At 39.3% G+C, this 17,405-nt stretch overlaps 1 protein-coding gene across 1 annotated transcript in view; it reads left to right on the top strand.

Annotated features, from left to right (window-relative positions):
• Positions 1 to 17,405, top strand: part of LOC308527346 (putative maltase-glucoamylase 2) — a gene marked incomplete at both ends in the record, with an annotated part of 76,193 nt that overhangs the window by 22,776 nt on the left and 36,012 nt on the right. Inside the window, 11 exons of the mRNA XM_081102657.1 lie at positions 272 to 389; positions 5,451 to 5,622; positions 6,151 to 6,267; positions 9,360 to 9,514; positions 9,660 to 9,744; positions 10,640 to 10,696; positions 11,186 to 11,310; positions 12,199 to 12,287; positions 13,136 to 13,185; positions 15,117 to 15,269; positions 16,757 to 16,912. Coding sequence (XP_080958783.1) covers positions 272 to 389; positions 5,451 to 5,622; positions 6,151 to 6,267; positions 9,360 to 9,514; positions 9,660 to 9,744; positions 10,640 to 10,696; positions 11,186 to 11,310; positions 12,199 to 12,287; positions 13,136 to 13,185; positions 15,117 to 15,269; positions 16,757 to 16,912 — 1,277 coding nt within the window. The remainder of the gene's footprint in view (positions 1 to 271; positions 390 to 5,450; positions 5,623 to 6,150; positions 6,268 to 9,359; positions 9,515 to 9,659; positions 9,745 to 10,639; positions 10,697 to 11,185; positions 11,311 to 12,198; positions 12,288 to 13,135; positions 13,186 to 15,116; positions 15,270 to 16,756; positions 16,913 to 17,405) is intronic.

Here is a 17,405-nt window from a genome sequence, read left to right on the forward strand (position 1 = left end):
CTGAGTTTTTTTCTCCATTGCCACCACTCAACACCATTCTTTGTGAGCTGAAGAGAATGCAAATTGATTTTAATGATTTACCTCAGTGAGGGGCTTAGAGTATGTCCCAGTTAGGAAGAGGCATTGGGATAGGATTTGAAATCTGAAAAGAGTTTTGCCAGGTAGAGATTGGTGGAGAAGGTACAGGAACCTGGAAGCAATTGGATTAAGTGGTTATTTTGTTAGAGCTTGTTGATAGGGAAGTGGCTCACCAATGGGTGTTTCCCCACAGGAGTTCTGGACCGCTCGCTTTTTGCAGGAACCCTCTGCATGGACGCCGAGGTTTACCAGGAACTTCACTATAATGTCCACAGCCTGTATGGCTACTCCATGGCAAGAGCCACAGACTCGTAAGCACTAGGTTTTCCTTCTACTTCGAGATATGGGGAGCTGGGAGATAGAGGGTTTCTCTTATCATCTATAGGTATATTTTTCAAATATATTTTGTGGTTATGTGGATCTAGAAACTCTGATCCTACAGGCTACTTAAGAGGTCTTCCTATATAATTCCTTGGCTTCTGTGCAGGATTATTGCTTATTGGCTTGTGACTAAGGACTTGATATTAGTAGGCAATAATGTGCAAGGTATTTAGAACCTCCAATTGGAAGTCAGCCCTTGCTTGGGTTCCAATACTGAATGTGCTATGGTCACCACACAAGAATTGCCTGATTTAGTAAATAACAATACAGGATACCCAGTCAAGTTTGCAATGGACATATGTACTGTATACTAAAAATTATTAATTGTTTATATGAAATTCAAGTGTATTGAGTATCCTGTATTTACATGGCAATGTTATAGCAACTCCTCCTAGCTTTCCTCCCTACTGCCTGCCCCAGTCACCCTCTCAACTCTCCCCTCTGCCCCAAGACATACACAGTACCACCACCACCATGGTTACTACCATTACCACCACCACCACTACCACCACGCCACCATTACCACTATCACCACCATCACCACCACCACCACTCAATATGAAAGTCTAACAAAGAGACAGATGCTTCCTGCAAAAGATTCAGTCCTTTACATACTTTGTCACATTAATATTTTGCTGCTGACTTTGTAAATTGAGGAAAAGCTCTCTGTAAAATCTGCCCCCCCCCCAACAAAGTGATAATTTACAATCATTATACCTAAGAGAGCAAGAAATTAGGGACTAAGATTAAGAAGATTTTAATTTAAATTTATAAAACAGACAGGGAAACTAAAGTCTTTGAATATTTGTTGGGGACCTTCAAGTGGCTTAAGAAAGAATGTCTTAGTTTTTCTCTACTTATATCCTTTTGCTTTGGTATTTCTGGAATACCATAGTGGGGAGTAGGGGCAGGGAGACTTTGCTGTTTTCTCAGTCCTTTTACCTGACTTCTCTAGGGTACATAACATCACTGACAACTCCTTTGAAGCTTGGTTCCTTTAGTTCTGAGACACCACTCTATCTGGGCATACCTGCTCTTTTTCCAGCTGTCCCTTCTTAACCTCTGTTCCTTTTTGACCTCTGGATCTTTTTCATGTATTCTCTCACAATTGATAAATCTTAAGGGTCAATCCCTAGACTTCATTTTTCATTCTCTGCCAATACAAAAATAATTTATTCCTTCTCAGTTTTTACTGTAATTTATTCTGATAATTTTAAAATCTATAATTCTATAAATCTATAGCTTAGATCTCTCCCTGATTTTCAGGCCCAGATATCCAAAATTACCTTCTGATCTTATCTACTTGGATGTCTTATAGTACCTCCAATGCCATTCACCTTACTGTTACCTGTTTCTGCCCGGCCCCCACAGTCTAATCATTTTTGAAACTGCTCAATTCCTTATCTTGGTTGGTAGCAACACCATCACTATCTCCCAGACTCCAAAGTGAGAAACTTGGTATTATCCTTGACTTATTTCTTTTCATCACATCCACTTCTACAATCAGGCTTCAGACCTTTTGACCCTAAAACATGCCTATAATCATCTCCTTTTTTCCTCCACTGACACTTTTTAACGAAGGCCATCATCATTGCTCAAGTAAAACTTACATGAGTCCCATGACTACTGGTCTCCTCTCCCTGACTGTAACTTTATCTCCTACTCATCTATCCCTACTCTTGCTATTCAAAGTGTGGTCCAAGGACTAGCAATATTAGTATCATCTGGAAACATATTAGAAATGTAGCACCTTGGCCCTCACCCTAGACCTTGGAAATGAGAATATGAGTTTTAACAAGATTCCCAGGGGTATTGAATGTATGTTAAAGTTCCAAAAGATCTACTCTCTACTACTGTTGAAGTTACCTTCTGAATCACATGTCTGCTCATTTCTTTCCCCAGTGAAAAATTGTCTTTGGCTTGGTATCTTTATACAATAAAACCCAGTCACCCCAGTTTCTCTGTCACTCAAACCTGTAAAGTACTTCATAACTTAATGGTTTCTTAGTATTTTCCTTTCATCCCTGCTACTCTTATATTTTATGCTCTGGTAAAACGTAACTGCTCTTGCTCCCGAATCCAAATGCTGTTTCATTCTTCCATGTCTTTGCATGTGTTGCTCTCCCTGCACGGGATTCCCTTCCCTGCCCGGCCCATTTTTCAAATATGCACTTATCTTTAAAACCTCCCCTCAGATGTTAAACCTTCCTGACAGTCCTAGGAAAAGATTACCCCCACACTCACCCCATATTTTGTGTTACCTTTGTTCATATTGTACTATGCCTAACATCCAAGCACTTGCATTATAATTTTTAGGTATTTACTTTTTTCTTGTTGGACTATCAATTTCTTGAGAGCATCATCATCCCGTATTTTCTTAGCCTGTGGAATCATGTGTATACTAAAGGCATGGTTGTTGAATAAATGCCTGGCCTGAGAAAGAGAAGAAAAATGGAACCTGATGAATTAGAGGCACAGACTGGGCCTATTTTTTTTTCCAACACCATTTGGTCCTCATGACTTAATATTATTCTGGATTGTTCAGTGAGAGAGAGAGTCCTTATCCACTAAATGCGAAAGTTTGTGGTTTTTTTTTAAAATATATTTTATTGATTTTTTTACAGAGAGGAAGGGAGTGGGATAGAGAAGTAGAAACATCGATGAGAGAGAAACATCGATCAGCTGCCTCCTGCACACTCCTTACTGGGTATGTGCCCGCAACCAAGGTTTATGCCCTTGACCAGAATTGAACCTGGGACCCTTGAGTTCACAGGCCGACGCTCTATTCACTGAGCCAAACCGGTTAGGGCAAAATGCGAAAGTTTTTATTTCAATAAGTGAAAAGCTTCAAAAAGAGGGACACACATTTCTGATTTCATTATCTTCCCTTTTCTGACTTGTTTCTCTGTCACTCAACCTTTCTGGGAAGTAAACTAGATGAATAAGACAGTTCCCTCATCTTTAAAATGAAAATCTTGGATTGGTTTTTCCCATATCCCTTCTTGTTCTGATCTATTTTGACTCATGGATGCTTCTAAGATTGAAGGTGGGGGCGGAGGGGAGTGGATAAATGGCCAGGATGGGAAAGAAAGAGTAAGGGAAGGCAGGAGGAAGGAAAGAGAGTTTCAAATTGCTTCAATGTTCAAATCTCCATATGATAAAAGTACTATAAAATCACATTGAGATTGGTTAATATGTTCTGAAGTTATGTCAATAATGGTTAATAGTTAAAAGGTCAAAGTTCCCAGAGAACAATGGAGATAAGTGAAATAGCCTTCAGGCATCAGACAGAGTTGGTTAAAAATCAGATAAGATTTTCGTTCAGTTGGATCTGGGCATCAGGAGAATTTAAATCACAGATCTGATGAACATTTAGCTCAACTTTTGCTGGAAGTATAGTTTAGGGACAGTAGTTACTGATCTACAAAGAGAATTAAGTTCACTTTCCTTTGGCTTGAAAGTAGGAAGAAACCAGATCCTCTCAGATATCAAGACCTGACCATAAGTAGGCCCAAACTGAGAGATGCAAAATAGAGACTTAGGGATCTCTGGGTAAATATTTCCTCTTAAGCTGGAAAAAAACCCACCATGTTATCTAATCAGTGGTACTATAATGGGCTGACCCTAAATAAACCCTAAATTCACTTAACTTCATTTCCTGTTTCAATTTCACTTTACATAACTTGAATGTGTTTCTTTAATGGCTGAGGATTGCAGGATGCAGTAAACCCTCTAGCCGGTGGTAATAAACATAAAGTATTGCCAGTCCTTATAAAAGGAGAAATGAGGACAGGAGTCGAAGAGTGAGTCCTTTCCATTCTATCCCCATTTTTTTGGTCATTTAATTGTCAGAATTTAATTTTCTTAAACCAGTCTTCTATTTCAGAATTTTCTTCCTTTTTCCATTATAAGTTGTTCTGCACGTGTACACTCCCCATAACTTTCTTAGGAATGCAAAGAGGAAAAGCACTGGTGGCTGTGATAGTGCCTGTGAGGAACTGCCCAGTGCCTGACGGTACACTGGTCTCAGACCATGTGTTGGAAGGAAAGATAGTAGAGCTTGCCTGCAAAGAGCTAGGGGCAACTGTGGCTCAGGTATCACCATCCAATAGTTGTATTATTGTTCAATTTTAAAACACTAAAGGTAAGTGTGAACTGTTTAGGAGAGGAGAGAGCAGGGAGAGGCCTAAGCAAAATAGTGTTCTGAATAAAAGCTAGGAAAACAGCCTACATCTTACTTCATGTTATCCCATCCCACATGCCCACATCTGCTCTGAATTTCTCGTCTTTAATTCCTTTGTTTTACTTTTTATATAGTTTTTACTTGATAAGTAATATTTTATAAGTAATACAATGAAAATATTTATATTTTAGTTACTTTTAACTTCATTAAGAGTGCCATATGCCATCTTTTGAGACTTATTCACTTCAAGTAATACTAGTTTGCACAGATTAAGATACCCTAAGATTGGGAATTGTTAATAATAAGTTCTGAGACTTCAGAGGAATTGGGTTCCTGGAGCCCAGACTGTGTACAAAATCTCCTCTTAGGCAAAGAGCAGGTAAAGGGTTCTGACCTGAGCTGGTGTTGTACTAAACAAGATTATGAATGTCAGCAAGGCATGGAACCCAGGTACATTGGAAAAACTTTCTCTAGAGGGAGAAGATAGGGCCAATAGCCCCTCATTCCAATGTATCATCGACCAAAGCGGCCAGAGCACAGGCAGATCGAAAATGGAAAAAACATAATCAGGAGGCCAGGTGCCTAGAGAAATTCCTTGAGGGTACTGACTGTAGAGGTTTTTATTGTCTTATATGAGATCTACAACCTTACCTAGAAGTGAGAAAGAAGCTCTTAAAAATGCTAATCCATTTGTTCTCCTTCTTGATACCCTGATGTTCTTTTCTCAGTTTGCTTGGACCTTTGGTATAGGTTAAGTCCTTGACATTCACAGTCCATTTCACATTCATTTGACTGTATTCCTTTCCAGGGCCTTGAATACTGTCTTCCCAAAAAAGAGGAACTTCATCTTGTCCCGTTCTACTTTTGCTGGGTCTGGCAAGTTTGCAGCTCATTGGTTAGGGGACAATGCAGCTGCATGGGATGATCTTCGATGGTCCATCCCTAGTATCCTTGAGTTCAACCTATTTGGCATCCCCATGGTGAGTTTCACTCTCAACCAAGGAGCTTTGACATTCTTTCCATTACCAGTCTTTGAGGTGTCTGAAAACCAGTGAGCATACAACTCACTTTGATATGTATTAGAAAAATCAATTTTCATGTGTTGTGTGAGCTGCCTTCTGATGATAGGATGGTAACACTCTATCATTGGCAACCATGGATTCTCTGAAGTTAGAAAGGAGACTCTATGAGTAAAATGTATCAGTATCACAGAAAAATTCCATCAAAAGAGCATCAGTGATAGCAAAGCATGAAATTGGGAACTGAATATTGAGGGTGAAACCTTAATAAAACATACAACAGTCAGTCTTCCTCTCAACAGTCAATCCATGATTGCACACTTTCTTTATTCTCCCATTTTGCTGGGGGCTTGCCCTGAAACCTTGGGACCTCTTTAAGCATGGAGTGATGGGAATAAGAGATTCTCATTTCCTTTATCACATAGGTATACAGTCAATGCTTTCTCCTCTCTCACTGACCATTGTGCTGTATGTATGCCTATTCTCCAGGTTGGTGCCAATATCTGTGGTTATAAAAATAATACCACAGAGGAGCTCTGCAGAAGATGGATGCAGCTTGGAGCATTTTATCCACTATCCAGGAATCACAATGGGCCTGGGTTCAGGGTAAGGTCCCCAAGAGAAGTGATGGAATCTTCTTGGGTTATCTAATCTTCCTGTTTTCAAAGAAGGAGTTGAAGAAAATACTCCAGATTGGCCTTAAATGCAGGAGCAGAATAGATAAATTTTCAATGATAGATTAAAAAGTAGGGTAAGGGATGATGGTGTGTGGAATATATATATATTTAATATATAATGGTTTTATTGTTAAAAACGCACCAACAAATGTAAGAGGGGTTGCTAAAGTTTTCCGTTCTGGTACCACTTTATATAAGATAGGAGAATTGGAGTCCATTGATATTTTACTTCAGTTAATACAAGGAAAACCACTACGAGATATGGGGGATCAAGGAGAAAGGATTAAGGGAAGGCAGGCAGTGATCTGAACATTTTTTCACTTTTTTACAACATTCTATCTTTCTGTGAATGGTTTGGGAGACCACTCCCTACTACTTCTCATGACATATCCTGCATTTCTCCTCTTCTAACCAAAATCATATTTTCATGACAAGTCTATAGAAAGGGTTCAAAGTCTGTAGTAAGGAGATGTTTATCATGATGGTGATGGCAAGAACAAGTAGGGTGGGATGCCCTTTCTTTTAATGAATAAATATGCAGCTGAAATGATTTAAATTAAGTGATTTAGCTATTAATAGGCACACTAGAGTAACATACTGATAGTCATTTTAGTTCTAGTTCTTGCCTTTGTCCAATGACATCTCTAACCTCGAAAAGATCCGTAGTCAGATATTCAAAGTATTTTAACCCTGGGCTGTCCTAGCAGAGAGGGATGAACTATTTCTGAATTCCCAGCAGATGACCAGAAGCAGGGAGGGGGCGTGCTCTTCCTGAAGAGATGGCCTGGAGAAATTATGTCCACAGGAGCACTCAGATCACTCTGGCTGCCAGCTTACAGTGCTTGTTTTCTCTCCTCCCAACTAGTGCCAGCCATAGAATGATAATGGGAGCCACACATGGAAGTTTAAATGGGAATTGAAAAAGTACAAAGGAACAGGAACAATTTTTTAAATCTATTTTATATAGCTCTTTATATAAATCTATCTTTACCATTATTTCAACCCATATTTTATACAAAGTATTAATATGAGCTATTTTATATTCTTTTCTTTCTATAAAGTCATCAAAACTCAGTGTGCATTTTGCACTTGCAATACATCTCAATTTGGATGCTGGAGTGAAATATAGTCCTACCAAAACAATAAAGTTATGTTTATTAGAGAAATACTTTAACATTGATTCAGTTTTAGGTTTATATTTAAATTAACTATTATCAAATATAATTAAAAGTGTAGTTCCCCAATCTTACTAACTACATGATTGTATCGCAAATCAGTGAGCTGGACAAGACACCTAATGAGCCCATTAGTTAGGAGTTATCTTTATTGCACGCAGGTTCAGAGCAGATTACCTCTGTCAAATTCTGAACAAACACGGGAGGGAGTATTTCCTTCTTATATCCTTATAGTTCTTTGCGTAAGACAGCTTGTAACCTTGAATAGATATTATATCTAATCAAACAGCTATACTATCTATACAGACAACTTGTAACTTTGAGTACATATTATATCTAATCAAACACCTATAACCTTGGATTAACAAACACTTGGCAGAATATGTGAATTAATATAGTGTATCAGCTCCTTTAGATGGCTAGCTTGCAAGGTCAGACAATTAAGTTTATCTTTTCTATTCAAGCAAAAAAGCAAAGTTATTTTACAGTCTAAAAATAACAGAGTTGACCCACGGAATAAGAGACTGCCTAAGAATAACAGAGTAGTTCAAACAGCAGTTTTTCCTAAGGTGGGATTATTACCATGCTTCAATATAAGTGCTTAATAGCCCCATGTGACTGATGGCCACCATGATGGACAAGGCACCTCTAGATTGTCTCAGTTGGAGACCAGATGCTGGAAGCTGTGGAGTGTTATTTTCTTGGGTGTTTAACCTCATCGTGGTATAGAGTAGTTCTATTTGGAAGGGGGAAATTGGCAATTTGGGGAACAAAAGAAAGGAATAAATTTAGATAATTTTTTCTAGAATTCAGTCCCAGTAATACTATAAGGATAACAAGTTTAAATTTGATATGCACATCTTTCAAAGAACAAGGAAAATGAACAATGAACAAAATGCATGTCCATCATTGATGGAAAATGTATGTTTCTGGGTCCTAAGAGAATTAGATTTCCCTCATAAAGGGTTCTTTCTTTGCTCTTAGATAAAATCTGCTAAAAACTGTCTTCCTGATTTCTTTGTACTTTGTGTATTGAAGAACAAATAGAGGTCACTGTCTTTGGGACAGAAAAAATAAAACAAATTTTGATGGTGAAAACATTATAAATAAAACTACACATAAATTTTAACATTGCAAATTCATAAAAGTACATAAGAAAAAAGATGGATTATAGGTCATGGTGGTTTAAGGCACTGGGTTTCAATTTTTTAAAATATATATTTATTAATTTCAGAGTGGAAGCGAGAGGGAGAGATAGAAACATCAATGATGAGAGAGAATCATTGATCAGCCGCCTCCTGCACACCCTCTATTGGGGATCGAGCCCGCAACCCAGGTATTAGCCCTGACCAGGAATCGAACCAGTGACTTCTTGGTTCCTGGGTTGACACTCAAGCAATGAACCCCACGGGCTGGGCTCAAATTCCTTTTTAGTGGTAGTATGACTTTATTATTATTATTATTTGCCAAATGAAGTATCATGAGAAACCTCAATATATAAAATAAATTGGAGCAGCTCTGAGGTGCAGGGCCCACTATAGGCCCTTTATCTTCTTGGTAATCTCTGTAGGTTTCTTTATCATCCTGAGGTGGTCATGAATCAATGTCAGAAGACATGTGTCAAATTTAAACTCTGCCACATCCTTGCAATTTTATACTGCATTTTTGATATGGTTTTCTCATCTATAAGATGAAGGAGCAGGTAGGTCCCAGATCCTTTCAGTTCTGGAAATGGTTCCACATCTTCAAGTTGGAGAACATAGCTATTTTCTTGTGAGAAAGCTTATCAAAGAGGACTTTTAAACTATGATGGAAATATTTAGTAACCACTTATGTTTCCTCCTAGGACCAGGACCCTGCTGCCTTTGGTGAAGACTCTCAGCTGTTGAGTTCCTCCAGGCATTATCTGAACATCCGCTACACCCTGCTGCCTTATCTCTACACCCTCTTCTACCGAGCTCATACCGTGGGGGAAACTGTAGTGAGACCCCTGGTCCACGAGTGAGTTTCCTTACCGCAAAGACATCCTTTCAGATTATAATTTCGCTTCCCTTGTTAGTAGTAACAAGGTTTGCTAGGACCTTGTTTTCATATAATGAGCTGCTCTCTTATGTTGGAGGCTTCACCTACCTTCTCTGTTTTCCAGGTTCTACCAGGACAATGCTACATGGGATGTGCATGAGCAGTTCTTATGGGGACCTGGACTCCTCATCACGCCTGTGTTATATGAAGTGTGTTTATAATCTAAGCAGTGGGATGGGATATCAACATTAGTCCTCATGGCTCTATAGCTGAATAAACTGGAGGCTGAATATCTTTGGCTGCATTTAAATATAAATATGAATAAAATGAGAGATTGTGAACATTTGGAAATTAGAAAAATAGTAATTCTTGGTCCCACTGCCTCACCAAGCAAAACAATTTCCATTTTGTAAGCTTAAATCAAAGCCTGTGTCCTTAAGCATATGGACATTGACAGGGACTTCAAATGCCTGGGGCTGGCCATCTGTCCATGTTTCCCTTTGACTGGAGAGGATGTGCTCTTGGGGTTAGGAAGAGAGAAGAGGTGGGGAGAGGAGTAGGGAGGGAGAGAGGAAGGCTGGTCAAGGGACAGTTATTACTGTAGAGTCCACGTATAAAGTGTGATTTGGGGCAGCAGTGATTGGGGAAGTACAGGGAAAGAAAGGGGGGATCAGGGTTATGCTGACCAGTTTGTAAACATGGAAGGTCGCCAATGTACTCATATAAAAGGCCCTTAGAGCTGGTGTTTTAGCCACACCATCTCATGGCATGTCCTGCTATAGTGATGCTGCTGGAAGGTTCTCCAGGGTGCCTGACTGTTTAATTTCCCACCTGCCAGATTACACAAGTAACTCAATGAATGAACTTTCTCTGCTTCTCTTAGAAAGTTCAGGAACCTCAAGCAAAACAAATTTAAATTCTGGTACAGATCTGTTTTGGATGAACTGCCCGACCTCTCTGAGTATCTGTATTTTCATTGGTAGAATGGCAGAATCCCAACTATTTCTCAGGATTGTTCAGAGGAGCACATGCAGCCACACGTGGAGGTGTTGTGCAAACTGTAAAAGGATATGCTAATGTCGCTCACTGTTCTTGTTTCCCTAGGGTGTGGACCGGGTGAAAGCATACATACCAGATGCCATCTGGTACGACTATGAGACAGTAAGTGAGGTAGCCCTCTTGGCCCAGAGACCCGCCTCTAGCAGAGAAAGTTCTAAGGCAGCAGCATTGTTGGGAGCTTGGGTAGGATGATAGTATGAGGCTTTACATTTAGCTGATTGTGGGTACTTTTCCATGTGAAAGGCCTTTCCCAATATACCATGAAATAATTTGAATAACTGGGGTAGGTTGATGGGAATGTTCATTATGTCAACCTGGCTACTATGCGGCTGTCAGGATTTAGGCTGTGATAACCTAGAGAGTTAAAGCCTGCTTGTGGAATCATAGCATGGTGTAATACAATGAAATAAGGTGGGTTGGAGTCTCAGCTTTGCTATCTACTTAATACCTTTATGCCTTGGACAAGTCACCTTCCCTTTTGGGAGGTCTCAGTTTTTCTCTTATTTAAAATGAGACAGTAAAAGTAGAAGATCTCCACGATTCCTTCTAGCCTAAACAGCCTATTATCTAATTTGTTTTCTTTTGTTGTAGGGAACAGCCATCCAATGGAGGAAACAATTGGTGGAGATGCTACTGCCCCCTGATAGGATAGGACTTCACCTTCGAGGGGGCTGCATATTTCCCATCCAGCAGCCAAACACAACCACAGAGGCCAGGTAAGCTGTAAGCTCCTCACTTTTCTAAGGTGTAACTACTCTCATGCTCCAAGGGGCAGAGCATTATGGGAAAGGTTAATAGAGGGACTAAAAGTGGATATACCCAAGGAAGACATCTGTAGTCAGTGATCTTCCTCCCTTCCTTCCAAGGTTGGCCCCAAATTGGCATCTTAGTCTTCATTTAGGGGGTAAAAGTAGCCTCTGTTCCTTTGCATTTCCACAGTCTTTTACTTCTGGATTGAATCAGATTATAAGAATAGTCAATGATCTCATTGACTCATGATTAAATAAGATAATGAAGTAAAGAACTAGTTGTTATTGTTTTCTTTATGGTCAAAAATTGTCCTCAAGGAGGTTCACTTAGGCATGAGAGAATGAAAGTCAAATAGGAGATCAAACACAAAATAACTTCAAGGTCAAGAGCCAGAAATTTTGGGTTCAAGTCCCAATTCTATGTCATACCAGATGTATTGTTATGGCAACTTATTCTCTATTTCTGCTTATCATTTGTAAACCAGGGATGATGATAGTTTGACTTTTTAGAGTTATTGTAAGCTTTGAATGAAATAATATAAAAATTTAATGTACATAAAACACTTAGGAGAATTCCTGGCACATGATAAGCAGCGATTAGTGCTAATTGTTAATGTTATCACAAACCCAGTTTTCACTAGGAGCTGTCTCCTTTGACTATTCTTCTCATGCTCATTCACTACTAACCTCTGTTGTCTACCCACACCCAGCTTCCGTGTTTCCATTCAAGGTCATGATCTACTCTCTTTCTAGGATAAACTCTGAAATTATCTGTCTGTGAAGCATGAAGGGGGCTTATTTAACACAGTTCTATCTCTTCTTCATTCTCTGAAACTGAGACTTGCTCTTTTGTAGTCGGAAGAACTCCCTGGGACTCATTATTGCCTTGGACTACAAGAGAGAAGCAAAGGGAGAGCTGTACTGGGATGATGGTGTATCTGCAGGTAGACTTCCTTATGGCACCACCACTGCAGTGCTCAGTGAGATTAGTCATTGCAAGCTGCCCAATACAGTGCTCACTCTGTTATCATTGATGCTTATTTCTATAGCTTGAAAATCAACTTATTCTGAGATTTGGTTGGCCAAGCACAATGCAATTAAAATAGACTTCAGATGAGCAAGTTGTATGTTACTGACTATACCAAAGCAACAGACATTATTGGATTTAGTTTAATTATTCTTTCCTCTGGGTATCATTATTAATACCAAATTATACTTTTTGCTCATAGATTTGCAAAATACTTCTTTGGTTACTATTGAAGGGAGTATCTTATCTGTGTAGTGTGTTTTTTCCACTGTAGGATTTTCATATAAGTACCTCACACAAGCTTATGGTCTGTGATGATAGAAGAATCCTGCCCTGCACAGAATTAGCATTTGTTAATATTTATTGGCTATTTATGATTGCATTGCATGCAGTGGACATAAAGATGAATAAGACATTGACATTGCACTTGAGGAATCATTGCATGCAGGGAACATTAAGATGAATAAGACATTGACATTGCACTTGAGGAACTCCCGGTGCAGCAGGATAGATACATTGTGTATGTGGGTACCTAGAATGCAAGTCAAAATGTTGTAAATGCCAGCAAAACAGTATTTCATAGAGGCCATGGGAGTTCGGAGGATGAAGCAGTTACTGTGGGTTGAAGTGGCCAGGAAACCTTTGTGGAGATTTGACAATAATGGGTAAAACGTGGCTAAGCAGAATCAGATGGCAAAGGTATTCCCACTGAGAGAAGTGCCTCTACTTTCTATGTGATGAGGACCCTCTATCCTTCTCTTTCAGATGCTGTAACGGAAAAGAATTATACTCTGTATAAGTTTTCTGTCACCTCGGTAAGTACTGTTTCTGAGGAACATACAGTATATGTTCTTCGCTGTGACTGCTTTGATTTGCTATAGAAGCGTAGTCATGAGGAATAGGGACAGTGCTTGACTCCAATGGTCCCAGGAAGGATATATAAAGCGTAAGAATTCGGCATTAGTTCAGTGAAGAACTAGTTTGCGTGTGTGTGTGTGTGTGTGTGTGTGTGTGTGTGTGTGTGTGTGTGTTTCGGGGAAAAAATGCATTGCCTCTGAGTTTTATACGATGAGTCCTGGCTTCCAAGATATGCCTTATTTGGGGGTGGGGGCGGGTTGTACAAGTGTGTGTGGTATGTGGGCTGTGGGTGGGAGGTGGTGAGTGGTGCACTGCAATTTTGAGGTTCCTCCATAATGACCTTGCTTCCCAACCTCTAAACTTGGCCTTGGACACAGGTATGAAGTGGTGCTTTTGAGAGATTGGGAGACACAGAACAGCACCCCCACATTGTCTCTATTTCCCAAAGGGACTGAGAGGAAGAAAGGAGTTAGGCTAGCAGTGGATGGGAGAAATCTAATCTGGTTTTCTTAGATGGCTGATTGTGCATGGGCAGAGATTTCTTTTATGGGAATCTCTCTCCCTTATTTCCTTCCTTTTATGCTTCTACTGTTGTTGTTGTTTTTTTTTTCATTCTGATGACAGGGTAGTGATATCTCATTGTGGATGATTGGTATTTCTCTGATGTCTAAAGATGTTGACTGTCCTTTTTTGTGCCTGTTTGTATATTCTCTTAGGCGAATGTCTACCTATTTATTTTGCCCATTTTCTAATTAGATTATTTGCCTTATTTTTCTATTCAGTTTTGAGTGTTTTTTAAATATATATTCTAGAAACCAGTCCTTTGTTTGATTTATGGTTTGTAAATATTTTCTTTCAGTCTGTAGATATCTCTTTTCATCCTCAAAGTCTTTCACAGAGCAAACATTTTTTATTTTGATGGGCCTAATTTATCTTTTTGTTCTTTTGTGGATCATGCTTTTTGGTGTCTAATATAAGAACCCTTCCTAGTCCTAGATCTTGAATATTATCTCCTAAACTTTATATATATATAAACTTTATATATATATAATATATATATATATAATTTTTATATTAGATGTGACATTTAGGTTGAGGTTCAACCTTTTGCCTATGTACATCCAGTTGGCCCAGCACCATCTGTTGAAAGGCTATTCTTTCTCCACTGTGTTGCTTTTGCACCTTTGCAGAAATCAATGGGGCATATTTGTGGGATGCTTAGTCTTTCTAAACATCAAAGTGTTCCTTTTTCCCCCTTAGTCTTCAGTTCTACTTTCTTTGTCGTAGCTCAACTTTGTCACTTTTGAACTGTGGTTCCCTGAATAAGATATCTAATTTCTCTGGGTTTCACTCTCTTCCTCTGAAAAAGTTGAGATAATTAGAGCTTCAACCTCATAGTTTGCTGTGAGACTTGAATGAGATAATAAATGTAAAATGCTTAGTACAGTGCTCGACACATAGTAAGCATTTATGCAATTAAGCTCTTATCAGTATTATAATTAGAATACAAAAAAAATTATGTGGGCACTATTTTGTGTGTATCCTTTGTGTGTTAAAGGTTCTCTTGTGGGCTTCTGTCTTTTTGTTTTCTTTGTTGGTATCCATCACATCTGCTTGAAAATTCCATGATGTCAGGAACATATTTTCTGAATAATGGAATCAATAAATAACCAGAGAACCAAAGCAAGCATAAAATATTACACTAAGACTTAGGACTGTTAAGTGTCTGGGTTAACATACTTCCTGGGGAAGATTATCAGACACTATCTAGATAGAACCTAAGAGATAAAGGATATAATTTAGATCATAGAAAGAAAGATGTTGAGTGGCATTGGGCACAGTTAGAATGTGATATACTTGGTCTCTAAACTGACTTTTTTTTTTCCAGAACCATCTACAAGCAAAGATTACAAATAATTATATGGATCCCAACAACCTCACATTTACAGATATCATAATCTTGGGAATGGACAAAGAACCTACTAATTTTGTCCTTAATGATATTGCCATTTTAAACGTTAGCTACAATGCGTCAACGAAGGTGGGCAATTGTTCCATCCTGCCATCCTGAAGGGCCCTTGCTGGAAGCTGACAGCCCTGAGATTCCGACAGCCAGCTCTCTCTTGCTCTATTGAGTTCGGAGGGGCACAGAGACACTGGCATGCTGGGAAATCGACCACACCCTAGGGAGGATACAAACGGATAAACGTGCTTGCTAAACATGAACCCCTGAACTTTGAAAAAGACAGTCCTTTCAGTGGGACCTGGAAGAAGGCAGTTCTCTGGGGAAATTTAAAACTAGACATTCTGATCCCACATGTGATGCAGTTCCATACATTATTATTCAAACTATATTATTTGATACATTGGCCTTGTTCTAGAAGGTATTTACACATTCACCCTCTCATTGAGTTAAAGACCCCCTTTGAGACACAGCTGATATTTTCCTTAGTGTTTTAAGCAATTTTTATATCATTATAGAAAATGAGAGTTGAATAAAACAGCAGGGGTAATCAGTTTTATCCTTATTTTTAAAAATATATTTTTATTGATTTCAGAGAGGAAAGGAGAAAGAAAGATAAAAACATTGAATTGGCTGCCTCCTGCATGCCCCACATTGGGGATCGGGCACCAGGAATTGAATCATGACCTCCTGGTTCATAGGTTCAACTATTGAGCCAAGCCAGCTGGGTGGTTTTGTCCTTATTGAATGAGTCCCTTACATGATAATCTCAGACAAAAGATCCCAATTATTAGTTGAGTATTTCAAGTGCTGGGGAATTCCCTATTTTGTAGGATGGCCTCCTTCCATTTAGACAACACATACCCAAGGATAGGAGCTTGGGTTCTAGAGTTAGGCTGAATGGGATTCCAATCCTAGCTCTACCAGCCCTTAGCTGTGAGATCTTGGGCAAAGCATTTAACTTCTATGAACATTAGTTTTCTGTTTTGTGAAATGGAGAGAGCCATATTTTTTGCAGCATAAGATTGCATGATAGCATTAATAGAAGGAATGCATATAAAGTAGTTATCACAGTGCCTGGTCCACATACATGCTCAATAAAACTTAGCTATTGTTATAATTATCACCATTATTAAAATGTATAGGCATCACTCCCAGAAGGCAATTGCCCAACAATGACAGCCCTCCAGTGATTAGTACTCCTTAACATGATAGAAGCCTTTCCCATTCAGTATTCTATAGTGACTTGAGGTGAGAAGCGTCGGGAATGAGCCAAGTGCATTTTCCTGGCAAGGAGGTCAAAAGTCCCAGAGGAGGAACAATAATATTCCAACTATCCTCTGACAAAGTGGTATTGGATGAAGGCTATCTTAAGGTAAAGTGACATTAGATGAAGGATGTCACATGGCAGGGTTGTATTGGACGAAGGCCATCCCAAGGCAAAGTGGGATTGGATAAAAGGCTAGCTCCCCCATGCTTGACTTCCCAACCATCAGGGAAGGACATTATCCAGGTGTCTCTATTTCTCCTCATTTGTCACTGTGGCCTCCTTTCTCGTTCCTCAGGTGGTGAAAATCACTGATCTCGAGGGACTGGTACTGGGACAAGAATTCTCCATGAGGTGGACTCTTTTGGTCAGTGACCAAGAGAAGTTCAATTGCTACCCTGAGGAGCCCACTGCCTCTGAGGAGAAGTGCAAGCAGCGGGGGTGCCTTTGGGAGGTAAGGATGAGGAACAGATTACCACAGTGAGCAGGAAGTTGTAAAAACTGGCCCAGGAGTGATTAGGCACCAAGAAACATTTTCCAAACACTGCTGGGTTGAATGGGAATCATTTTTCAGGAAGAAAACAATACTGTGCCAACAGATGCACCGTTTTGTCAACGCTGAGTGGCAGGCAATCAGTGTTTTCCTCAGATATCCTGAATGAGAAGAAACTCATTGCTGCCCTGGCTCCCTCTTTTCTCTCACCTACTTATTTTAAACCCCACTTTTATTTTTAACATAGCAACAATACATTGTGCATTGAGTATTTTAAGTGATTTTTTTTTCATCAATTAGAGTTCAAGCAGGAAGGTAAGTTATGAGTCTTACCCTCCATTTGAAAAACAGAGAGAATGAAAGCCAGAGAAAGAGAAAATAAGTGATTTCCTTAATGTTACAATGGGGGCAACTATCCCATGGCAAAGCGGTATAGTTTGGGGACATTGGGAGC

Source organism: Myotis nattereri (assembly GCF_964212035.1).
Source record: "Myotis nattereri genome assembly, chromosome: 11".
Taxonomy (NCBI): Eukaryota; Metazoa; Chordata; class Mammalia; order Chiroptera; family Vespertilionidae; genus Myotis; species Myotis nattereri.